The sequence below is a fragment of the Apteryx mantelli genome, chromosome 5 (assembly GCF_036417845.1).
Source record: "Apteryx mantelli isolate bAptMan1 chromosome 5, bAptMan1.hap1, whole genome shotgun sequence".
Lineage (NCBI taxonomy): Eukaryota > Metazoa > Chordata > Aves > Apterygiformes > Apterygidae > Apteryx > Apteryx mantelli.
This window is the reverse complement of record NC_089982.1, coordinates 78,428,327-78,450,192: the sequence shown is the minus strand read 5'-3', so window position 1 is coordinate 78,450,192 and position 21,866 is coordinate 78,428,327. Positions and strand designations below refer to the sequence as shown.

The 21,866-nt window shown below is 38.0% G+C and overlaps 1 protein-coding gene across 6 annotated transcripts in view; it reads left to right on the top strand.

Annotated features, from left to right (window-relative positions):
• Window positions 1–21,866, top strand: part of NSD2 (nuclear receptor binding SET domain protein 2) — an 81,273-nt gene that overhangs the window by 5,747 nt on the left and 53,660 nt on the right. For 2 of the 6 annotated variants that reach the window (XM_067298307.1, XM_067298310.1), the window contains exons 2-3: window positions 5,920–6,108; window positions 10,596–11,221. In XM_067298307.1, the coding sequence (XP_067154408.1) occupies window positions 10,625–11,221 (597 nt within the window). In that variant the 5' untranslated portion in view covers window positions 5,920–6,108; window positions 10,596–10,624. Of the gene's footprint in view, window positions 1–3,808; window positions 3,835–5,919; window positions 6,109–6,987; window positions 7,119–10,595; window positions 11,222–21,866 lie in introns of those variants that run through there. The other 4 variants (XM_067298312.1, XM_067298311.1, XM_067298309.1 and 1 more) reach the window with 3 other exon arrangements.

The following is a 21,866-nucleotide window of genomic DNA, read 5'->3' as shown; positions in this document are numbered from 1 at the left end:
TCCAGCAAAGGGCTGCAAAGACGATTAGGGGACTAGAGCAGCTCTCATACAGGGAAAGGCTGAGAGAGCTGGGCCTGTTTAGCCTGGAGAGGAGAAGGCTGAGAGGAGATCTTATCAACGTGTACAAGTATCTGAAGGGATGGTGTCAAGAGGATGGAGCCAGACTCTTTTCAGTGGTGCCCAGCGACAGGACGTGAGGCAACGGGCACAAACTGAAACACAGACAGTTCCATCTGAACATGAGGAAAAACTTTTTCACTGTGAGGGTGACAGAGCACTGGCACAGGTTGCCCCGAGAGGTTGTGGAGTCTCCTTCTCTGGAGATATTCAAAACCTGCCTGGACGCGATCCTGTGCAACGTGTTGTAGGTGACCCTGCTTGAGCAGGGGGGGTTGGACTAGATGATCTCCAGAGGTCCCTTCCAACCTCAGCGATTCTGTGATTCTGTGAAATGGTTTAAAATATGTGTTAAGTTACAAGGGTTACTCAACAGATGATGGCTCAGTTTCTAGTTTTGTCCCCATCCTTTTGACTTGTCCTATTTTTAACTTAGTTCAGGATAGCAATTTGATCTTGATTTGAACTGTTGTATTCAGCTCCACAACACAAATTGGAACTATTTTATATTCATCCATATTTGGAGGAAGGATACAGGTATGTATGTGGCAAGTCACTGAAAAACTATAGCATCCTTTACTACTTTCCTTCTAGCTGTAACCTTCTGCAGCCAGAGTTAAATTTAAAACTAGCTAACAAAGAAAAAACCTTTTGCGAGTCAGACATTACTTGAGTATTTTTTAGAGCCTATTCAACTTCTTTATAAGGAATTATTCAGTTGAAATAGAAACTTTATAATTTTCTCTTCTGCTGTCTGTTGAACCAGTTTCTGTCAGGTCAGTGAAATCTTTGGAAAAGTGTAAGGTGGTTTTGTTCCGTAGGCTTGACAAAGACTGGCCATTTAACTTTGTCTTTGTGAAACCTGTTCTGGTCAGTACCTCATATCAAAATATTAAGATACTGACACCTCACATCTATGTTAAAATGCACACAAAAAAAAGAAAAACTTGCATTTTATGATAATCTTTAAACGTATTTGTCCTTGAAGGTTAAGGTCAGAATTCCATGCTTTCTTTGCCACCGTCAAAAACAGAATAGAGAATGAATGTTGTCCTGTTCTTGTAATTCTGTCTTGTTAGATAATAAATATACCAAGGAGTAGAAGATGAAAGATGTTGTGACAAAAATCTTTTTAAGAAAGAAGGCTGAAGTTAGGCAAGATTTCGTAAGAAATGTGATCTAAAGTCCATTTGAAATATTTTGAAAAGCTCCTGATCAGACAGAGTATAGAAGAAACAGTAGGAAAGAGATGCAGTAAAGAGTAGTGTTTGTGACCCATTTCATTTATTACAAAATTGATAATAGGTTGAATGTTCTTGCATGTAACTGTTCCTGCCGTGGCATGGATTAGTCTGTGGAGCTGAGGTTTGTAAGATCACGTATCAGATAAATCAGTTGTGGAACTTGCCAGTCTTGGTGGAATGCCACTGGAGCAGAGAACCTGACTGCACTGGCACTCAGAAATATCTAAATTGGGGAGTTATCTCTGGTAAAGAATGCCCAGATTCTACACTCATAATAAAGCCAAAGGGATTTAAGCCAAAGTATGAACCTTGGAGAGCAGTGTAGGATGAAAGATATGAATATGGATTATTTCACTATCTGGAGCACTTGCCAGGAACTTTCAATGAGATGCTTCAGGATGAAATTAATGTTGTGATTTTTCTGTGGACACGAAATACAGTCTATTAGAAGCTGTTTTGTAGTAGCATTCCAGAATAAACTGGGAACAAGTGCTGTGATTAAATCTGGAACGTGACTGAAATTCAACAATAGTACAAAACCAAGGTATATAATTAATGAAACTAAAAGTATTAGGCTTAAAGTGTGTAGTAGGAAATGTGTACACAATATTCATCAGCATTCATCAACAGAATGCCTGGCTCCAAAGTGACAGTGACAGCTGAGTCTTCAGAAACTGTGGAAATAATGATAGCAAGTACAATTGAATAATGAGACTTATTTCATACATTCAGAATTCTTTATATTTTCCTATAAGAAGTATCACAGAATCACAGAATCGCTGAGGTTGGAAGGGACCTCTGGAGATCATCTAGTCCAACCCCCCTGCTCAAGCAGGGTCACCTAGAGCACATTGCACAGGATTGCATCCAGGCACGTTTTGAATATCCCCAGAGAAGGAGACTCCACCACCTCTCGGGGCAACCTGTAGTTATGTCAAAATCTGTCCAAAGAACTGAATTGGATAATGTAGTGAGCCAATCAACGTAACTAATCTATGCTGACAGAGAGGACAGCAAAAATGGCACAAGAAAAAAATGCAAACACCTCGACATAGAGGTTTTGGAAAGTGGGCAAAAAGGTCAAAGGAACTGAGTTTTTGGACTGGAAAATGTTTTATCTTTTTGTCCCCCAGTTAAATGGGTATGCTACAATATATTTGCATGATCATAAAACTTGCCTCAAATTCCAGATCTTTTACCTCTAACGGTCATATTAATCTCTATTCTGGGGAGATTCTTGGTGTAGACATAGTGAAAGAAATGGAAAGGGAATCAAGAGCTTTGCAAATGGTGGTAATGCATTTTGGCAAAAGCATGTTAAAGCCCCAGCATAGGGAGAGACTTTGTACTTCAAAGTAGTGTCCTAACCGAAAAGGCCATTTATTAGCAGGTATTTGGATTTGTTTGGAGGGTGTCTAACATTCCAAGTCTTTTGTGAACTCCGGGCATGTTTGAGTGTTCCTGGCATACATCTGTCAGTTGTGTGTGTTAGTTTTGATTTGACATAACTCATTGATAAAATAATTAGCATAATTGAATGCATATAGTTACAGTTTATGTTTAAATAACACCAAAATTAGCATAGTTTGGCCAGGATTATGTTATAACTATGTTGATCAGATACAAACATAATGGTTCTTGGTGATGGGCGTAAGTATATCAGCAAAATTCTGTGGTGCATTTGAGTCAGTATTAACTATGTCTGAGCCTTGTCAGTTCCTTTACCTTCCAGTTTTTTTACTCATGTTATGGAATATGTAATTTAATGTGCTGGATTTAAAAAAAAAAAAAATCTTACAAGTGTTACCTTTCCATATTAAAGGTGCTTTATCAGTCCAATGTATTGATATTTTTATAAACAGCAGAAGACATGGCCAAATACTGCTCTATGCAAAAGATTTCATTACTATATATGTACATAGCTAAACTTTCATGCTATTGACAAGGCCTCATATATCACTGGTGTCACAACACTGCTTTTTAGAATGATTGCCGTGCACAGTGTGTGCTTTTGACATCTAAATCCACTTGCATAGGTGAACAGGTTTTAATGCAGTGATAGATTACCATTACAGAGTTCCAAAGGGTCTAGATAAAATGGTTGTATCCTCTTTATTAAATCAGTTGTTAAGTAGTCTGAGCTGGGCAACATTGTTCATTTGTATAGAAGTGTAGCAGATTAACATTTTGTTAATGTTGCGATTGCTTCATTACCTATATTGATAACTTATTTTGTGATGTCATCCCAGATCTGATCTTCCCTTCTCAGAATTTGTACGATCAGAATTTTCATGATACTCGCACTGACGCTTCAGGCAATTCCCATGCTGTCATCACTGCATATGGGAGTAAGGGCCGAATCATTGGCCACAGTGAAGACGAAACAAAGATTTTTAGTGCTTTAATCTGCTGCAGTGAGTATTCCTCAGAACCAGAGGATCCAGGTCCTGAAGATGTGGTGCAAGGAGTAGAGGTAGGAAGCTGAAAAGGAAAAGTGGTAGTATTAAAGAAGGGATGGGAAATTCAAATAGCTTGGAACAGCTGAAAAACATAAATGAGGAAGGAGCTCTGCAGCAAAGGGCTGAGTTATTTGAGGTTATATTTGGTTCTTCCTTCCCAAGATAAGCAGAAGCTAGAAGCATATAAAGAGAGAAAACCGGCCCTTGTGAGAAAGAGGCATCATTCAGTTGCTGAGTAAATACCTTAGCCTGAACAAGCATTCTGGCTGTATTGTCCGGTCCTGTTTTGCCAGAGAGAGGCCTTCCTTTTAGTGGAACCACTGGGCACCCTCAGAGACACAGAAAGTCTCAAGTATGGATTTGAAACATGGCTTTTTGCCCCCTCACCCCCCCCTTTTTTTTTCCTTCCTCCTAGCCACTTGCCAAACAATGTTGAGGTCCACCTTATAGTGTTTATTAAGTACTGGTGATAAATCCAATGAAGTTTCTACCATTTTAGGTACTAATGTTCCCCCCTGCTTATTTGCAGTGGAGACAGCAATTCTTCTCTGTTTGTTTTGTGGTCCTACCGCTGTTGTGTCTATAATCTCTCTTCAGCCAGAAATACCACATTTTACAAGAATCTGAATTTACTCAAATCTGTCTCCCTTTACCACCCACCTTCAGCAGCAGGAGTGAAACTGACAAACTTAATTTCTTCAGCAGTGACAAAAGAATCCTTTTTTTCTGATTTTGAAGAAAATAAATTAACAGGGAGGAGTCCTGTTGCAGAATCTTCTAGCCTTATTATCCTCAGCAGTAAGGGTTGGCTGAAAAAAAAAAAAAATTCCTGAGGAGGAACAAAGTTAAGGTGATCGGCTTTGTAAGCTTGCTTTCTGCAATAGCAAATAACACCTAAAGCGAAGAAACTCTTTGCTTGCCATCTGCAGTTCTCAACTAGCTAGTATGATGCTTCAGCAAAAAGCAGTAAATATTTATTTTAGTTGATGAAAATATATGGTTATAAGTTTTGAAATCTTATCCATTAGAAAAGAAACAAAATTAGAAAGGAGAGAGCTACTGTTCTTTCAAGATACTTGGTGGCAACTAACTGTAAGTGTAACTGAAAGTACATTGGTTATTCTAACTGTTTTCATGCTATTTTCAAAATACACTTGATCTTTTTGGGCAAATGCAAATTCTCTGTTCGAACATTATTATGTAGGATAAATTTGCAAAAATTTTCACGTAGTCATTTAAAAATACTTCATATGCGGGCCTTGCCAGCTGACTGGTTAACTGGAATCATGATATATATACTGCAAGATGAATGAAGTCTTTACTTCAGGTGCTTTTAAACTTAAAATTGGTTCCCTTGAGCTAAAGTTTCCTTTTTTTCTAAGATTAATGGTAAGTTGTTAGAAAGTTTTAGTATAATTCTTTTCAGTTATCTATTAGCTACTATGGTAACGTTTTTCTCCTTGGAAGATAATGCTTTTGAATTTGCTGGATAGAGCTGGCTTATAACAATTTTTGGCAAACCCACAATGCAGTTTTCAGTTACGCCTTTTTTTGTTAAAAGGAGGTTCTGTTTAGATCCTGTAGTAATTTTTCATTATTTTAATATAATGAGGAACAGTCACAATATAGTGCATGACAGAATATGTCTGTACTCCGATTTGATACTCTGGTTTTATATACAAGATAATGTGAATAAGCATATTCCGATTTTCAAATGTATTAGCAGAATGTGTTATAGCTTTGCTAATTTATTTTGTCTAATGTCTAGAGTATTTTGTCTAATTCTCATCTGAAAATAAGGATAGCCTTTGGTCTTAAAATTGATGAGAGGATGAGAAGGCTCTGTTATCACAAAACTATCTTTACCTTACAGAAAAAAAACAGCAGCCATCTCTTAGCTTTTTCAGTGCCAGCTGAAAGCCTGCTTCATAGGTAATAAAAATGGCTTATGTGGGTAGAGTTCTTTTACTGTGAATTTTTACTTGGTGTCCCCAATTCACCTGAGAAATGGCTTTAAGAAAACCCTTAGACAAAACAGAGGTGGAATTTAATAGTGAAGCTTGTTGTTGATTACTTATTCTGTTCACTCCCTTTGGCAGAATTGGAAGGAATGGACTACTCCATTATTTCTGACACACAAGAAAAGCATCTCTGAAATTGCAGCAGATGTGGAAGAAATGAATAATAAGTATCACATAAATGATAGTGGCCTGGACAGTGAAGGAGGAATCTGACATGCAGGCTCACTGTATTTGGCACATGACTCCTGTCAGATGATGGACCTTCAAGTAATTAATAAAATTATTTAAAATGTCTGCGAAATAATTTGCCTCATGTGAAGCTTGTTTTTACTATAAAAATGTATACAAAGCCATTACAAGGACATATGCTTGTCCCATTAAAATACCTAGAGACCTTTTCTAATAAGTCAAATCTCAGTTTGCTTATTGAAAACTATTTGTTCACAGGTCAAAATATCATGTTTATTCAGCAAACTACTTGGCTCTCATGGATTTTCTTCTTGTTAGCGAAAATGGTACTTGTTGGGTCACTGGACAGTTAATGTGGGTAGATACTAGCTTAAGCTCATTAGCTACTCTTACAGTGTGTGGTACTTTTGTCCCCTTTCCTACCCTTCCCCCAGCTTCCTTTTCTATAGATAGAGTCATCTAGAAAGAGATAAGGGGTTGCATTTGCTTCCATATGATATGGCTTTCCAGCACAAGCACAGTTAAATTAACTACCAAATCTAATCATATACTCGGCTGCCTCAGGACCTTGCTTTACAACTCTAACTGAGCAGATCTTTTCTGTGGTCCATCTCGCTTCGCTTTGCATGCCGTCTCTTCTAGATCTCCTTAATTCTGAGCTCATAGCACTGCTTGGTTCTCTGTTGTTGATCATTTTCCTTCCTCCCTCTTTTTCTTTGTTTCTGCTCTATTTTGTCCTCCCTTCACAAAATGCCTTGTCCTTTTTCTTACTTATGGTATTGTGCTGTCACAAATATTAGAGAGCAAAGATTGGGCGGAATTTAACTGTATCTTCAGTTTTGCCACTTTTTCTCAAAGCCCTTTGTTACTCCTGTGAGTGTAGGTTTCCTAGCTTCTTATCAGACCTGCTAATAAAATCCCACAGCACTGCTTATTTATTTATTTTTTTTTTAAAAGGAGGACCGAAGGATGCATATTGACCATGTCTCTTTCCTCTGTCGGTGATCCTGGAGATGGTGGCTAACCTTAAGTTGTTCTCTAGAGATCTAATCTCCCAAATGGGACTACTTGACTGTATTTGCTTCCAGGTACTCATGTCTATTACTTTGCCCGTATTCTGCCTCTTTTCTAAGCCTCCACTCATCTGCCTGCATTAATTCTTTGTACAAACATGATGTATTTTCCATACTCTAAAATCTGTATGCTACAAGTTCTGCCACTCTTTCTGTCTCAAATTACTGTCTTGTAGTAAATGGGAAGGTGAAGACTTGGCTGCATTGACTTCCTTTTGCTGAATATGCTCCTGGAATTGTGTGCGCGCGCTCGCTCTCTCTCTACGCTCCAGCAATTTTGGGGGCCTTTCCCAGTGTTTTCAGCTGTTTTTGTAGTGACCTATAGTAGTGAGATTCATTCACTGAAATTCTAAAATGTATGTTGTGTATCTCCAAATATATTAGTAAAATCAAGGTAACCCCTAAAAGTTCTGGGTTTTCCATCCCATAATCTTGTTGTTTCTCTTATTTTTGTAATATTGAATTGCTATCTTTATATTTATTAGCAAGAAAGAAAATAACTTAATTTCTTTAAGCCATATCTCTTTACTTAGTTATTTATTGGTCCAGACAAGGCCCTTAACAGCTTGATTGGAATGGGCCCTGATTTAAGCAGGGGATGGGTTGGACCAGATGACCTTCAGAAGTCCCTGCCAACATAAATTATTCTGGGTTTCTAAGATGACTTTTATTTTTTAAAGCTCTTCAGCTATCGCTTTTTCAGTGCATCTAAGGTTTTGAAATTGAGTACACTAGTAACATAGTCTAACGTGATTGAGATAACTGTTGTTTCTTTGAGTTGTCCGGATCTGCTTTCTGCTAGCCATCTGCTAGATGGCTTTCTAACTTAAAGAAATAAGTAACGAGAATAAGAGTTCTTAATAAGCAGGAGAAAAATTACTGGTAGATCTAGAGATGAAAACAGAACAAATGTGATAAAATGTAGGTGTCTTGATCCAGAAACCCTGATAAGTGGTTAGTGGAACCATATTAAAAATGTTTTTAAGCTCACCGTGTAGTTCATGGACAGGAGGCAGTTGCACAGGGCATTTTTGATGCTGCTCCTTTTGTGAGAAGCTGTGATTGACAGCAGTCTGTTAAGCGAAGAAGGTTGCAAGTGCAGTGTCTTGGGTGGTTCAGGTAACCACTGGAGGGCGTCCCCAGCCACAGAAACGCCAGTGTGGAGCTGGTATTGGCGGCTATACATTTGTAGGCTTGTTTTTTAGGTAGAAGGAATTTGGACGCGTAACCCAAAGCTCTGCTTTGTATTCTGAATTACTGTAGTGAGAATCGGGGGGTGGGGTGGGAGGTGGAATACAGGTTTTGCCACAATTTGTTCTTTGTGTGTGTGTGTATTTTACTGTCATATCAGTAACTGTAAGCCTCACTTGTTCTGTAATGGATTTGCCTTTCTGTAGAGATTATAGAAATTGTCATGAGTTGTTTCTTAAATAAGAGCTATTTCAGTTAAGAAATCCCTTGAATCAGAGCTTGAAACATTGGCATGTTATTAATTGGATCTAGAGCTTTTCTTTTTAAAAATTGTCCATGTTTTCAGAGAAGAGCTTCTGTGATTAAATGAGTTCTCTTTGGGTTTAGCGAGTTCTTTTTTTCTCTTCTGGTGGTTTTGGGGGGTTTCCTTTTACCTCTGACTCCTTTCAGAAAGGGTAAATACTATTATACTTGACTGATTTCCACTCATTTTATCAGAGACTTTGTTGATTATTCAGACTTCACCTGGTTAAAGACAGGCTTGAACCTTCCCTGGCACAGACTCCCTTGGCGTTCAGGTATCCTTGCTGTTCTTACCTTGTTAAGGGCTGCTGTTTGTTTGTCCCTGGAAAATATAACTTCCTTAGTCCCTATGCTGTCATCTCTCAAATGAGCGCATGCAGCTGGTATGGAGGGACATCCTTTTCCTCTTGTGGGTACATTAGAGTAGTATGTTAGGAAGATGGGAGCACTTGCAGGGACTGATGGTGCTACGATTTTTAGGGTTTTGATTTGGGGCTCCCCCCCCCCCGCCCCGAGTCTTTGTGCATGAAAAGGTTTCGTGTTGGCCGGATGCTCTGAGGTCCAACTTGACATCCTTAGCAAGCTTTACCAGGCTAAGGTAATGTTTGCTTAAAAGTATTTGTGCACATTATTTAAAATAGACATATGCCATGCTGCTGCTCTAGACAGAGAGGTAGCAAGTATATAAGCTCTCATGAATGAGGCAGTTGTAAGCATTATTACATGTATACTTTAATAAACAAGGTGGGGAGATTCAAAAGAGACATCTTTTGTAGTGACTGAAAATTCAGTAGTTATTCATCTTTACTGTACTCTTGGAAGCATCTGAGATTGGATCTGATGAAACTTTGATGTGACGGTTCTTGGACTTAATCATATAGGAAACTGGTTACCCTGAGCATAGATATGGTGATTATTATCCTGAGCTTTGATAATATTATGATGGTGCATTTCTCTATCTCATATATATATGTACACTTAAACCTGCTAACATGAAGAGTTTGTGTATGTGAATTTTAAAAATTAAAATGGGCGCTATTTTCTGCTGTCCATGCTGCCTTACCTAGGATGCCAGATGCATTTGTTTGAGAGGTTAAGATTGTGTAATGCTGAAATGGGCAGGATTAGCTTTTAGAACCCTTGGATAACCTATCTAGAGCAGATAATAGTGCAGTTTTAGCTGTCTGGATGTTTTCAGATCTTTTTGTATGAAAAATAAGTATTAGATAATGTTATTGATTATTACTAAAAATCTAACACTCTAGCAGTTGCTTTGCTGATTTTTATTTTGCACAGTGTGGCCACTGGCCTTAGGAAATACTCTTATCGGTGCTCAGCTGGTTCCCAGTGGACAGGTGTTCATGATATAAAACATCACCTTTTATTCACTCTCATAGCCAGAAAGCTTTGGAATAAGTCTGAAGACTGACCTTTGTTTTCTCTGGGGGTGTGCTTCGATGGAAGATTTAGGGCCTGTTTGTAGAATTAGGTTGGAGAAACTTGTGATGCTGCTGTCCATGGTGTAGTTGCTACAGTAATGCAGCTTGTGGGATTTTTACTCTGGCACAACCTTTTAGAACTAAACTCACTACTCACTTTTTTAAAATTTATTTAACATCATTATTACAGATATTATCTTAGGTCTAAGTCTTACTTGTTTTAAATGGTGCAATACCTTTGAATAATTAGTGTAGACAAGACTCATGCTGAAGATTATTAAAATGAAAGCTGTAATTTTGCTCTGTCTACACTTTTACTTTACTGAAAGTGATGATTTATCAATAAATCTTTTTCTTGGAATTTTTCTTAATATGTATTAACCAATATTGAAGTGTTTTGGTTATGAAGTTTATAAGCAATGCTTTCACATTTTTTAAAAACTAGAAGGAAGTATATTCTGAGTGCTATACTAGTGGGGTCATCTGTGTCTGAATACTTGGTAGCATTTCACGTTTCTGTATTATTAAAAACGTTCTCTCTCTTTTTGTCTTAATATAGCAGTGTAAGACTGGAAACACCTGGACTGAATGGACTTTAGCATCAAAAGAAGTTCTCAACTGTTAACTCGAAAAATTAACTACATCAAAATGAAGCAGGTACCAGAGATCCTTGGAAATACCAATGGGAAAACTCAGAATTGTGAAGTGAATCGTGAGTGTTCTGTCTACTTGGGCAAAGCACAACTTTCTGCCACTCTACAGGAAGGTGTCATGCAAAAATATAACGGCCACGATGCCCTTCCGTTTATTCCAGCTGATAAATTGAAAGATTTAACCTCGCGTGTGTTTAATGGCGAATCTGGGGCCCAAGATGCCAAGCTGCGTTTTGAGCCCCAGGAAATAAAAGGAGTTGGAACACCACCCAACACTACTCCTATCAAGAATGGCTCTCCAGAGATTAAGCTGAAAATCACTAAAACCTACATGAATGGGAAGCCACTTTTTGAGTCTTCAATTTGTGGAGACAATGGTGCAGATGTGTCTCAATCAGAGGAAAATGAACAAAAGCCAGCAAGTAAAGAGAGGAGAAGCAGAAAAAGAAGCATAAAATATGACTCCTTACTTGAGCAGGGTCTTGTTGAAGCAGCATTAGTATCAAAAACTTCAAGCCCTACTGAAAAGAAGGTAATACTTTTTTTACGTTCTTTCTTTAGTTAGGTTTGTTTTTTAATTATATTGATACTTCATTTGTTAATATGGTGATCTTTCTTTCAGGTATTTCAGTAGGTGCTTCCCCCAAACAGGTCACTTACAGAATTCTTATTTTATCTCAACTGAGAACAGATGCACTCTAGTTCTGGTCTTTTTTTTTTTTTCTTTTCTTTTTTTTCTTTTCTAGACCAGGAGCACACCATAATTCTGTTTCCATGCGTATAAAGCCAGTCCTCAGTGGAGATCAGGGCACGGTATGTATGAAATGAAAGTTTCATCGAGACATGCAGTCAAGACATGGCCAGGATGTGCACCTGGACACGTGAGCTAGGGAGGCCTCTAAATTTAGACAAAGCCTTTAACTTTTGGAGCATGAGGTCTTCTGGCCCCCTAATAACCTAGGTGTTTCAGAAAATAATTATTTCTATATCCCTGGTTTTGAATTAAAGACAAGTGGCATGTACTCAGCTGTCAGTTGGCTGATAAGATAGGATCTGTACATTCAGATTTTGCCAGTTCAAATGTAGTCTCTTCCCTTATTTGTGAGAGCTGTTTTTGCTTACTATAACCCAGTGGATTGTATTCACTGAAGAGGTCTAGATATTTTTGTTAAATGTCATTACCATCTGTGATCAAACTCTTCTAGGTTTTTTGTTGTTTTTTAACATGGGTAGAAATTGGAGTTTTGCCGTTTTTCTTTTCTCTTCTTCACCAAGTTGAAAATGACAATGCTGCTAGGAGCCCTTTTCTGCTTTATTTAGTTTTTGTCGCTAGACTCCATTTAAAGGAACGTACTTTGCTCTCATTCCGTCACAGATAAAGAAACCTACATAGCAGGGATATTTTCACGTATATTAAGTTTCTCAATGAGTAATTCAGAATAGTGTTATAACAATCATGGTAAAGTTTAGTGAATGCCTTGTGAACCCATACTGTTTTTAAACTCCTTCAATGCAAAATGAATGTTACTGTTTTCTGTCAGCTGAAGGTTTGAAGGTTTCTGTCAGCTGGATTAATTAATGTTGATTTTTATTTTCTCTCAAGGTTACACATATGAGGAAGAACCACATACATTGCTGCTGTGTTACTTTTTTACACCTGTTAAAATCAATGAATCAATGAGTTTACAGATCTGTATGACCATTCTCATAATATCAGAAATATTAATCAGGTTACTTTAAATATATTATTCATCCTAGAATGTTTCACTACTAATATATTTTCAGGAATTTTATAAAAGAAATTATGGATATTTTAGCGTTGGTTCAGACTTCTCTAAATTACTACTCTGAGGTTAAAAAGTAAAAAAAAATAATAATAATAATAATAATGATTGTTTGTCCTATTCATTGTTAATGATCATAAATTCAAGCAAGAAGTGGTATTTTTACTTGTTAACATTAGCAGGTTCAGCATTTATGCATTTTATTTTATCCTTAAGAAAAAGGACCAATATTTAATATGCACATCCACCCAGTTTATTCTGAGTGACTGGTCATTCTGTTTAGGCCTTTCACATTGGTTGACAATTCAAGGTGGCCTTTAATTTTCCTGATGAGTGGTTCATTTAAGATTAAAAAAAAAGGTTGGTGTGGGTTCTCTGAGTTGTCTTTTGGCCAGAAATGGTCAGGAGAAAATCATGAGAACAGTTGTTCCAGAGTGCTTGAGACTTGATGTCTGGACAGTCTAAGTTATTTGGTCCTGTGCCAAATCAGTGGGCTACCAAATCAGTGGGCTACCAAATCAGAACAGCTACCTGCCTAATCTCAGACTTTGCAGAATTATAACCTTCTTCTTTCCTGAGTACTTGAAACAGAGATTCAAGCCTCTGGCTTTTTTTCTTGCATATTGTACTTTTACAGCACAAAGGGCAAAAAGAAAACAATTTAACGATCACAGGATGTTTTATGATATAATTCCTTGATTGTAAAAAGTCTAAGGCTTTACTTTCTTTTACAGAGAGGATTTGCAACTGTGCAGGTTTAACATAAAGGGCAAAAAAAAAAAAACAATAATAGAGAGAATGCTGAAAGAGATTAAGTGTTTGCCTATGTGTGCACTAGTGATATACATGTGTCCTGTGTGATCGCAACTGAAATATTTTAACTATCAGTGTTATTTGGGGTCAGGCCCCTGCTCTAAGTATTCTTTCATCACCAACATCCAAAGGCTAAATGTTACTGCATAGTACCTTGGTTTTATGTAGCCAATTGTGGCTGTTAAGTGGAAGTTAGAGAAATGTCCTTGGAGCAAAAGCAAAAGATTAATTGTGCCCACAGATACCTATTTATTGTAGGTTACAGATTGATGTAGAACCTGTTTGTCTGGTTTTGTTTCTGGGTTGTTTTTCTCTCTCAATTTCCTGTTGTCCAAGCTTTTACTCTTTTGATTTAGCAAAAATTGCCATGGTTCAAATACTGCCTTTTGTGTAAGGTAATTATATCTCTGTTTGATGGACATACCAGATTACTATCCTGCTGAGGTGAGAGGCATATCAGTTAACAAATGTTCCACTGCTCTGTTGTTGGGTTTTCTTGTTGTTTCAGCATTTTTTGTTACCATAAAGGAAGCTTTTTTTTTTTTTTTAATTTTATCTGCAAGTCAGTTTTCAATCTGGAATAAATGTGATCTGCTGAGCTCTGGCTTGAGTTAGATTGCTGTTGATACCACGACCTTTTCCAGGCTCCTGAGAAAGAACTGTCTTGCTTTCACTTCCCCAACTTAAAGTAGAGGAAGTAAGGCAAACTGTGGCTCTTCCCTCCCTGCCCTCCTGCGTTTCCTCTCTCCCAGCATGTCACCATCTGAGGAGTTTGTTTTAAAATCCAGGCTTCGTTTAGCAACTTTTATGCCAAAGTACATTGGTATTGTTATGTTCTGTGCTATTGGCATTATGTATCATATGTTAGATGTTAGAATCAACACCAAACCTATGGCCTCTGGGAGTTACCCACTCTGTAGTGCTGCTCATGCTGGTGGCAGTGTGCTTCAGTGCTGGGAGGCTTGGTGGTGATTGCCTTCTGAGTGATTATATTTTCATCAGTTGTGAGCATTCTTACAGTGCTACCAGCTGTGAATGAGAGAACAAGGACTTTCCTATGTTGTTTTCTCACTACCAATGTTTTTGTTAGAAGTGAAATAATTCTCTTCTGCATTGGGGGCTGATGGCAGAGGTTTACTTCACATAATAATATAAAGTAATTCAGATTCCCTGAAGTAATCTAGAGGTTCTGTGCAGGCAATAGAGAGGATACATACATCTGCAGCTCTCATGCTGGTGGTCCCAAAGTGTGTCTGTGCTCTCTAACCCTAAGAACAACTGTATGTATGGTACTGGCACATTTGAGCTTGTTTGACGTAAGTCCAGTTGGGTCTAGAAGCAACAGTTCACCCTTTTGGCATAATTTTCCGGCATGCCTTCCTAACATGGGCCCGGTAGCTCAGGAAAGCAGCAATGCTCCTCCCAGAACAAACCTGGAAGGTCCACACACTGCTATACTAGGTCATTTATGAATTCCAGCTGTGCGAGGTATACACGATCCAAAAGCTGCATCTTCAACATAGCTTCTTATCCTGTTGTCTTGCAGCCCTCTTCTAGTATTATACCAGCAACTTGGCAGCTTGGTGCTCTCTCTCCTCAGTACAGTCTATAATGATTTTGCAGCAGCTACCTGGGGAGCAACTGCAAGTTGCTGGAGGAATTTCATTAGTCAGGATCACATGTTTGTGTTGCCATTTCATCTTCACTGAGAAACTCTTCCAGCCAACTTCATTATATCCAATGACTACTTAATCTTATAGTGTCTTTCTCAGTAAATGGCAAAGATCTTAAAACCTAATCAGGTTAGAACAGAAGTAGTCTGAAGATTATTTGCTGGTTTTTATGCTTCTATGCTCAATACTGGAAGATGGGGGAACTGCTGAAAGTGGTGATGTTACTCTGACCAATGCTTGCATGTCATCATTAGTGAGGGGCGGAAACTAACAAGTTCCCTCTGTAAGATTGGAGAGTTGTGCTCATTCAATACCTAATTTTCCTGTTATAGCTGCTACTCAGGAATGGAGAAAACAGCCAGACCCAGAGATGACTTCTTCTGTTTTAATCGAGGGAAAAAAAGTCATCAAATACATGGATCCTCTTCAGGAGGACGACAATGACTGACTTTGTTGTTTTTGATCGCTAGTTATTAGGAATTCCTGGTCAAGTATGATTACCTAACTCATCAAAAAAAGTGCAGCTTAATATCTAAATTACTGTGGGAGTTGAGAGCTGTAGTTGTAGGGTAAAATGATATTTTGGACTGAATTTTTTTTTTTATAGGCTGTTCTTGAAGTATCAGATCCTGTCCTCAAGCTGAGTGATAAGACAGGCTTTGTGCCATCATCAGAATCCCAAAGGAGTAGAAGTCATCCGAAAATCTCTTGTTACTGAAGGGATCACCCAGAAGAGAAATGACTTAGCCACTTCAAAAGGATTCCTGAGCTACAGTTCAGCTTTAGCCCAGGAGGAAGCATATTAGGGCTTCTTCAGTCGTCTTCTGTGTTCCATGTTGCAGATATGTGAACTCCATAGTAAGAATTTAATGGAAAATACTGGCCATCTTCAGCAACAGAAAACCCAAACTCAAAACTTCTAAGTTTAAGTGAAGATTGCCTCAAATCTTAACAAGAACTATTCCTATACCAGAGATTTTTGAGATGCTTGAACTTCAGCTTGCTAGTTCCTGGAAATCACTGAAAATGGGTCTTTGGCTTAATTTTGCATTGCTCTAATTCCCCTCAGTCTCTCATGTTTCTTCTTGAAGATTTGCTTCTATGAAAGATGATTACACAGACGGTGAAATCTTTTCTGACTTGGGGTCAGAACTTTGGAACTTTAAATCAGTGAAGACAAGTCATTCATTCTTAACACCTCACAGAAAAAGTATTTTAAAGAAACACTAGTAGATTAAAACATACCCAAAGCATACAGCATCAAGAGTGTACTTGTTTTGGGAGGGATCAGAAGCTATGGAATGGTCTCAGTGGCTGCAAAATTAATTTCAAAAAGCCTGAAGTATTTGTTCATGGCACTCCATACCAGACTTCCAGTTCTTGTATGTAGAAGTGACTCAAATAAGCATGCTTTGTGGGTAAAGCTGTTGATTCTGCATGTGAATGTGTTTTTCCTCTGTTTATTCATAAATACATTGGTGGAAGAATCCAAATCAAATATGAAATAGTGTCTTGAAGGGATGACAAAAATGCAATATAAGAACAGCTTTAACAAGTAGGATCATGCATCTAATTCAGCATCCTAGTTCTGCAGGTGGTCAGCAGGGGATGCACAGGAGAGAGCACAGACATGGCAAAGCATACAGTGATGCTTTATTTGAATATGCTCAGCCTCCAGCAGTTTGTGGCTCAGAGGTCTCTAGAGCTGGTGGCGGTGACTTCTCACAACCCTGCTTAGTTTTGTCTTTCAGCTTGAAGAGTCCTAGTCCACTGATCTCCTTATGGAAGCCATTCCATAATGTTAGTTATTATCATCATCTTTTTTCTAAACCTTGATGCCCTTTGGGTTCTACTGTCTTTTTTGAGAATGAGGGACCAGCAACAATACAGGATGTTTGTGATACAGATGTATTGTGGGTGCACACAGGGACTGATAATGGATTCTATATTGTTCTCTTATTTCTTCACAAATAATCTTTACCTCTTAATTGACTCTCTTTGACTGCTTCTGAGCACTCGGCCAATTTTTCTTGGGAATATGTGTTGAGAACATGGTGTCAGAAAGATGATTTGTCACAGAAATATCTAAAAATCTTGACCGGGTTGTCTCCTGTATCTAGAAATATTCTAATAAATTTGTGTGATTTCTTTACAGAATAAAAGAGATGCATTTTGAGAAAGTAAGACAGTTATCTTTAGAGGTCACTCTACTGCTTGCAGTAATAGACATGAATCCTTATGTGGCTGAAACCCTTTTCCTCAGCCTCCCTGACGCAGCCCGAACTGGGCCCCCATATGGGCAATGAAGATGAGGGACTTACCTTTGAATTTTCTTGTCCAGCACATCTGTGTGTCTGAACTATGAGGCTGTTTGAAACAACCCCCGAGAGCTGACCGCCTGTAAAGGAATCTGGCTACAGTGTTTCAAAGAACCTCAGGAACTGTTGCATTATTTTTTACTCGCCAATGGTTTGTGTGTGCATTCCAGGATTTATTTTTAGGGCTTGTGGGCTTTTTTGGCACTATGGTGGAAATGATAGAATAAGCAAAGTGGCGAACAAGCCACCTTCTGGAAAAACTAACTTCTTTTTACTTCTTGACAGCAGATGTTTGCCACAACACATCTGAGAGGTTAATGACGCTTTGGGTTTTTATTTTTTAAGTTGAGCAGACTTAACAGTCATGACACTGGTAATGCCATAACTGAAATGAATGCTATCATCTCAGCATCTCCTCCAAAAATTAATACTGTTGTCTCAACATCTCCTCCTCGTGTTGTATTGGCCATTATAGGTTGGTATGGCAAGGAATTTGGTTACTTTCATTGCTTTCCTGTCCAGGGAATGCTGGAGCCCTTCTGCTGCTCTGTTCAGTGTTCCACTTACCCAAAATAATGCATGTATGATTTCAGACGTAACTGAGAGTTAGGTCTGCAGTTCAGTTTTATGTTACTTGGATGGATTTACAGGCAGATTTTAAGGAAACTAGTGATCTACACCAGAAGTCATTTCTGGCCCTTAAAAGCCCCCTTTTGTCAAGAAAGAAGTTTAGTAGTAATCTTTATGCAAAGTAACAAAAGCAAAATATTTTGATCTGGCTTGGAACGGTATCAACCTTCTTTGTGAGTTTCATTGTTCTCGAATGGATTTTGTGTAGGACACATGAACTTTAGGACTTCCAGAAGAGGTACAGACACTAATCGTAGGTTTGTCTATTACAGTGTTTATTTATTCTCCTATTATAGATAAACAGGTCTGACTTGGATAAAATTTGCACTACTACTTTTTGTGAAAACCAGAAGTACCTAAAAAGTGTTCTCTTGGGCATCATAAAATGGGCAGAGGCTAAAAATATATGTAGTCAGTAATAAGGAAAGAATTCCTTTCTTCCAAAGAGGGATTATAAAAATGGTTTATTTTGGAAGCAAAAGGGAAAACTACATTTTGTGTAGACTATTGTTAAATGAGGTCTGCTGCACTTGTATGAAGAAGGGAGGTGAACCTGTGGCCTTACAGCAGCACCTAATGATATAAAAGCTTCAATTTTCTGTAAATGAGTGTAAACCTGTATGTATGTTGAGAATGCTCCTAGTAACAAAAATAATTTGGGATCTTGTAGAATTGATAGCACTTTGATCATACACTTTATGATGTTTTACTGCAAAGGCTTTTTAATATTCATATAGAATTGGGTTATTTTTAGTTGGAGTTTCCCAGGTTTTCTTTATACCTTTATCGCTGAGAATAAGGACTGTTTCAGAAATGTGCTTCAGCATTGCCAAATCAAGATAATGTATGTTTCCCCCCCCTCCCTTTACCCCCACCCCAACAAACTTCCCTACTAGGTTGATTAACCACTGATATTCTTTCTCAGGCTTCATCCCTAGAACAGGAGGGCCTACTACTTCTGTATAACAACAGAATGGAAATTGCTTACCAGAAACCTCTTGTACCTGTTTTTAACCTGTGGGAATTGGATTTAAAGGTCTGCTCTCAAAAGCAAAGTAGTGTTTGGCCTGTATCAAGTTATTAGCTAGCTAACTGAGACCCTTTATGTCAAGTCGGTGTTTGTTCTATTGGACCGCTTCTTTCAGAAGTGTTCTTGTCACAGAAAAGTATAGGGATTGGTATCTGCTTTCACCAGACAACAGTGTTCTGTGACACCAGTTAGTTGCCTGTTGGCACTATTGTGTGGATTTGGGCTTTTTATTTTCTACCAAGAAGATAAGGATTCAGAACATCCACCTGTGCTACCTTGGATGTTTGTCAGCTACCAAGAGAAGAATATCTATTAAGAAAGTGCTTTGGGAAAACTCTTGCCTACTGAACTCTGTAAATGTGTAGGAGAATGCTAAGGATGATGCCCTGATCCAAGCTGATTCTTATCTTGAAGATGTGTGAAACCTTTGTACATGCAGATAATAAAATACATATGGATGTGGCATTTTGAAAATTCGTAGGTACGCTAAGATGATTTAGCTTTCTTTCTGTTATCTGATGTGAAATTCATATGGAAATTCTTCAGAAATAACTTTGTTTCCTGTGCCAAACCTCCTTCACGCTCTGCAGTCATGCTTTTCCATACTTTTGTAGCATCTTGTATCCACACTGTCTTATACACCCAGATACCACATTATCTAGTTTAAACTCTTGAGGGTGGGTGAAGGTTAGAAGAGTTGGATATAGGCAGGAATCCTTTTATAATACTATAAAAAAAGGTTTCATTCATTCTGATCAAGCTGTATCTAATTTAAACACTGATTTCTGAAACATGGAACCTTTCAAAACTAAGCCAGCAACTTATGATTTAAGAGGTCATCTAAATGTAAATTCAGTAAAGCAGCTGAAAGAAACTGCTCTCCACATTTGCGGAAAGATTGAGGGTTGGGAAGTGTTCCAGAACTTGCATCTTACTGGATCTATCTGTGAATGATTGAATCTGTTTCTCTTCAACTCTTTACTCTGAAAAAAGGTTTGTATCCTAGTTACTAAAATGCCTTGTTAAGTTTATTTCTAAAATACTTGTTCATATAGTGTTTGTATAAAAGAAGAGTGCTGACTTGTATAGACGGGTTTGTTTTTAAATGTGAAAACATTTAAAAAAAAAAAAAAAAAAAGCAAACCTCATCTGCTGCAGATTTGATAAAGAGAGAGCCAAAGCCAGAAAAAATAATTCGAATGTAACCAAAAGTAGTGTTTGATATGAAATCTAAATTTGAGCTTTTATCTTGCTTTATGAATAATCTGCATTATGAACCCCTGTCTAAACTTAAATGGGTCTTCTGCTTTCTTTCCCTCTTGCAGAGGAGGGTCCTATGTGGTGGTATTCAACATGTTGTCCGTGAACTGCTTCAGATAATTTTGTAGAAAGTAACCAAGGAGACAAGCCTATTGTCAGTAAACTGACACTTGCTTTAGAAGAGCCTCAGCAATTGCTGAAAAGTTGTTAGGGTATCTGCAAGTAGAGCATTGATTTCTTAGCCTTTTTCTGTCCTCTCGTTTGATAGCTTTACTAAGCAGACTGGGGGTGGGGGGGAATCCTGGTTGTGTCAGGAAGAATCAAACACCTAGCGTCATCTATAGAAGTAATTCTTCACACTGCCATTATTTGACTTTCTTTTTCATATGCTTAGTAACAGAATAAAGGAAAAGATAACTTGAAGAAATACCTTGAAAGTAATTGTTCTAGTAATTGACTGTGGAAGGTTGTAGTTACATCTCCAACTTGGAATAGAATAGTCAAAAATTTGAAAAACTAACAAACAAACCCCCAGTATAGTTAGCTTGTTTCTTGTAATCTGGGCTTTTCGTGTCCTTCTCCCCCTTGGTCTTCCAACCCATACACAGCATCATGTATGTTTTGGGAGGGTGTTGCAGGTGTTCAGAGCAAGATATTGTGCAGAGGTTGGTGCAATGGCCTTTTGAAGACTGCAGTCTTTCAGTGCTCATCTAAAAAGTTTCCTTCTGTTCTGCTGAAAATGGAATGCAAAACTTTGTCAAACCATTGTTTCTTTCTTCCTGTCTCCTCATCCTCTTGTATTTTTGCAATAATAAATTTCAAAGAAAAAGCAGAATTGTGAGGGTCAGATTTACACTTTTCTGCCTGAAATACTTTCTCTAAGCAGTGGTCTGTTGCATGTCTTTATATATCTACATAAAGAATATGTAATTACACAGCACTCTTTAGTTAGATGATGAACAGTATATAGCATCATGAAATGAAAACATATTTTATCTTTATCACATTCATTTAGTTGTTAATTACTACCTCAATATACTCCTCACATCCCAGTGAAGGTGGGAGCTATTTGGGTAAACTTAGAGCCTCTAAGGACTTGTCCTTCTGGGACAAACAGATTTATTTTAAGTTATGAATTAATGATGTTAAAAAAAAAACAGAACAAAACACTAATGCAATTATGTACTGTGGATACTGTATTTTCATAGCCTGAACACTGGCCACTTCTTAAATGTATTTCTCCAGACAAACTACCATCGCTTGTTAACCTATGGATGGATGAGTTTGCTCTACAGCCACTTCCGTTAGTTCACTGCCTCTCCTGATAGGAGAGGCAAGAGAAGACTTTTTTTTTTTTTTTTAACAGAAGTGCGTGATAGAAAATGGGAGTATTGGTAGATGAAACACAGCACAAGTAGATAGCAGGACCACAAAAAAAAGTGGTCTTGGTCAGCATGCAGCACTGATCTTTTTGACATAGAAGCAGCAGGTTTGACTGTTTACATGTTCTAAGTTTGACTCAAAGTGTATTTTAACTGCTTATATTCCGTTTAGGAACCTTGACCATTTTGTTTTAGTTTCTTTGTAGTTCCAGTTGATCTTTATTCTTGATGCAGGGGAACCTCTAGCAGCCTGTAGTTGTAGCCTGGCCTTCTAGGGTAGTGCATTC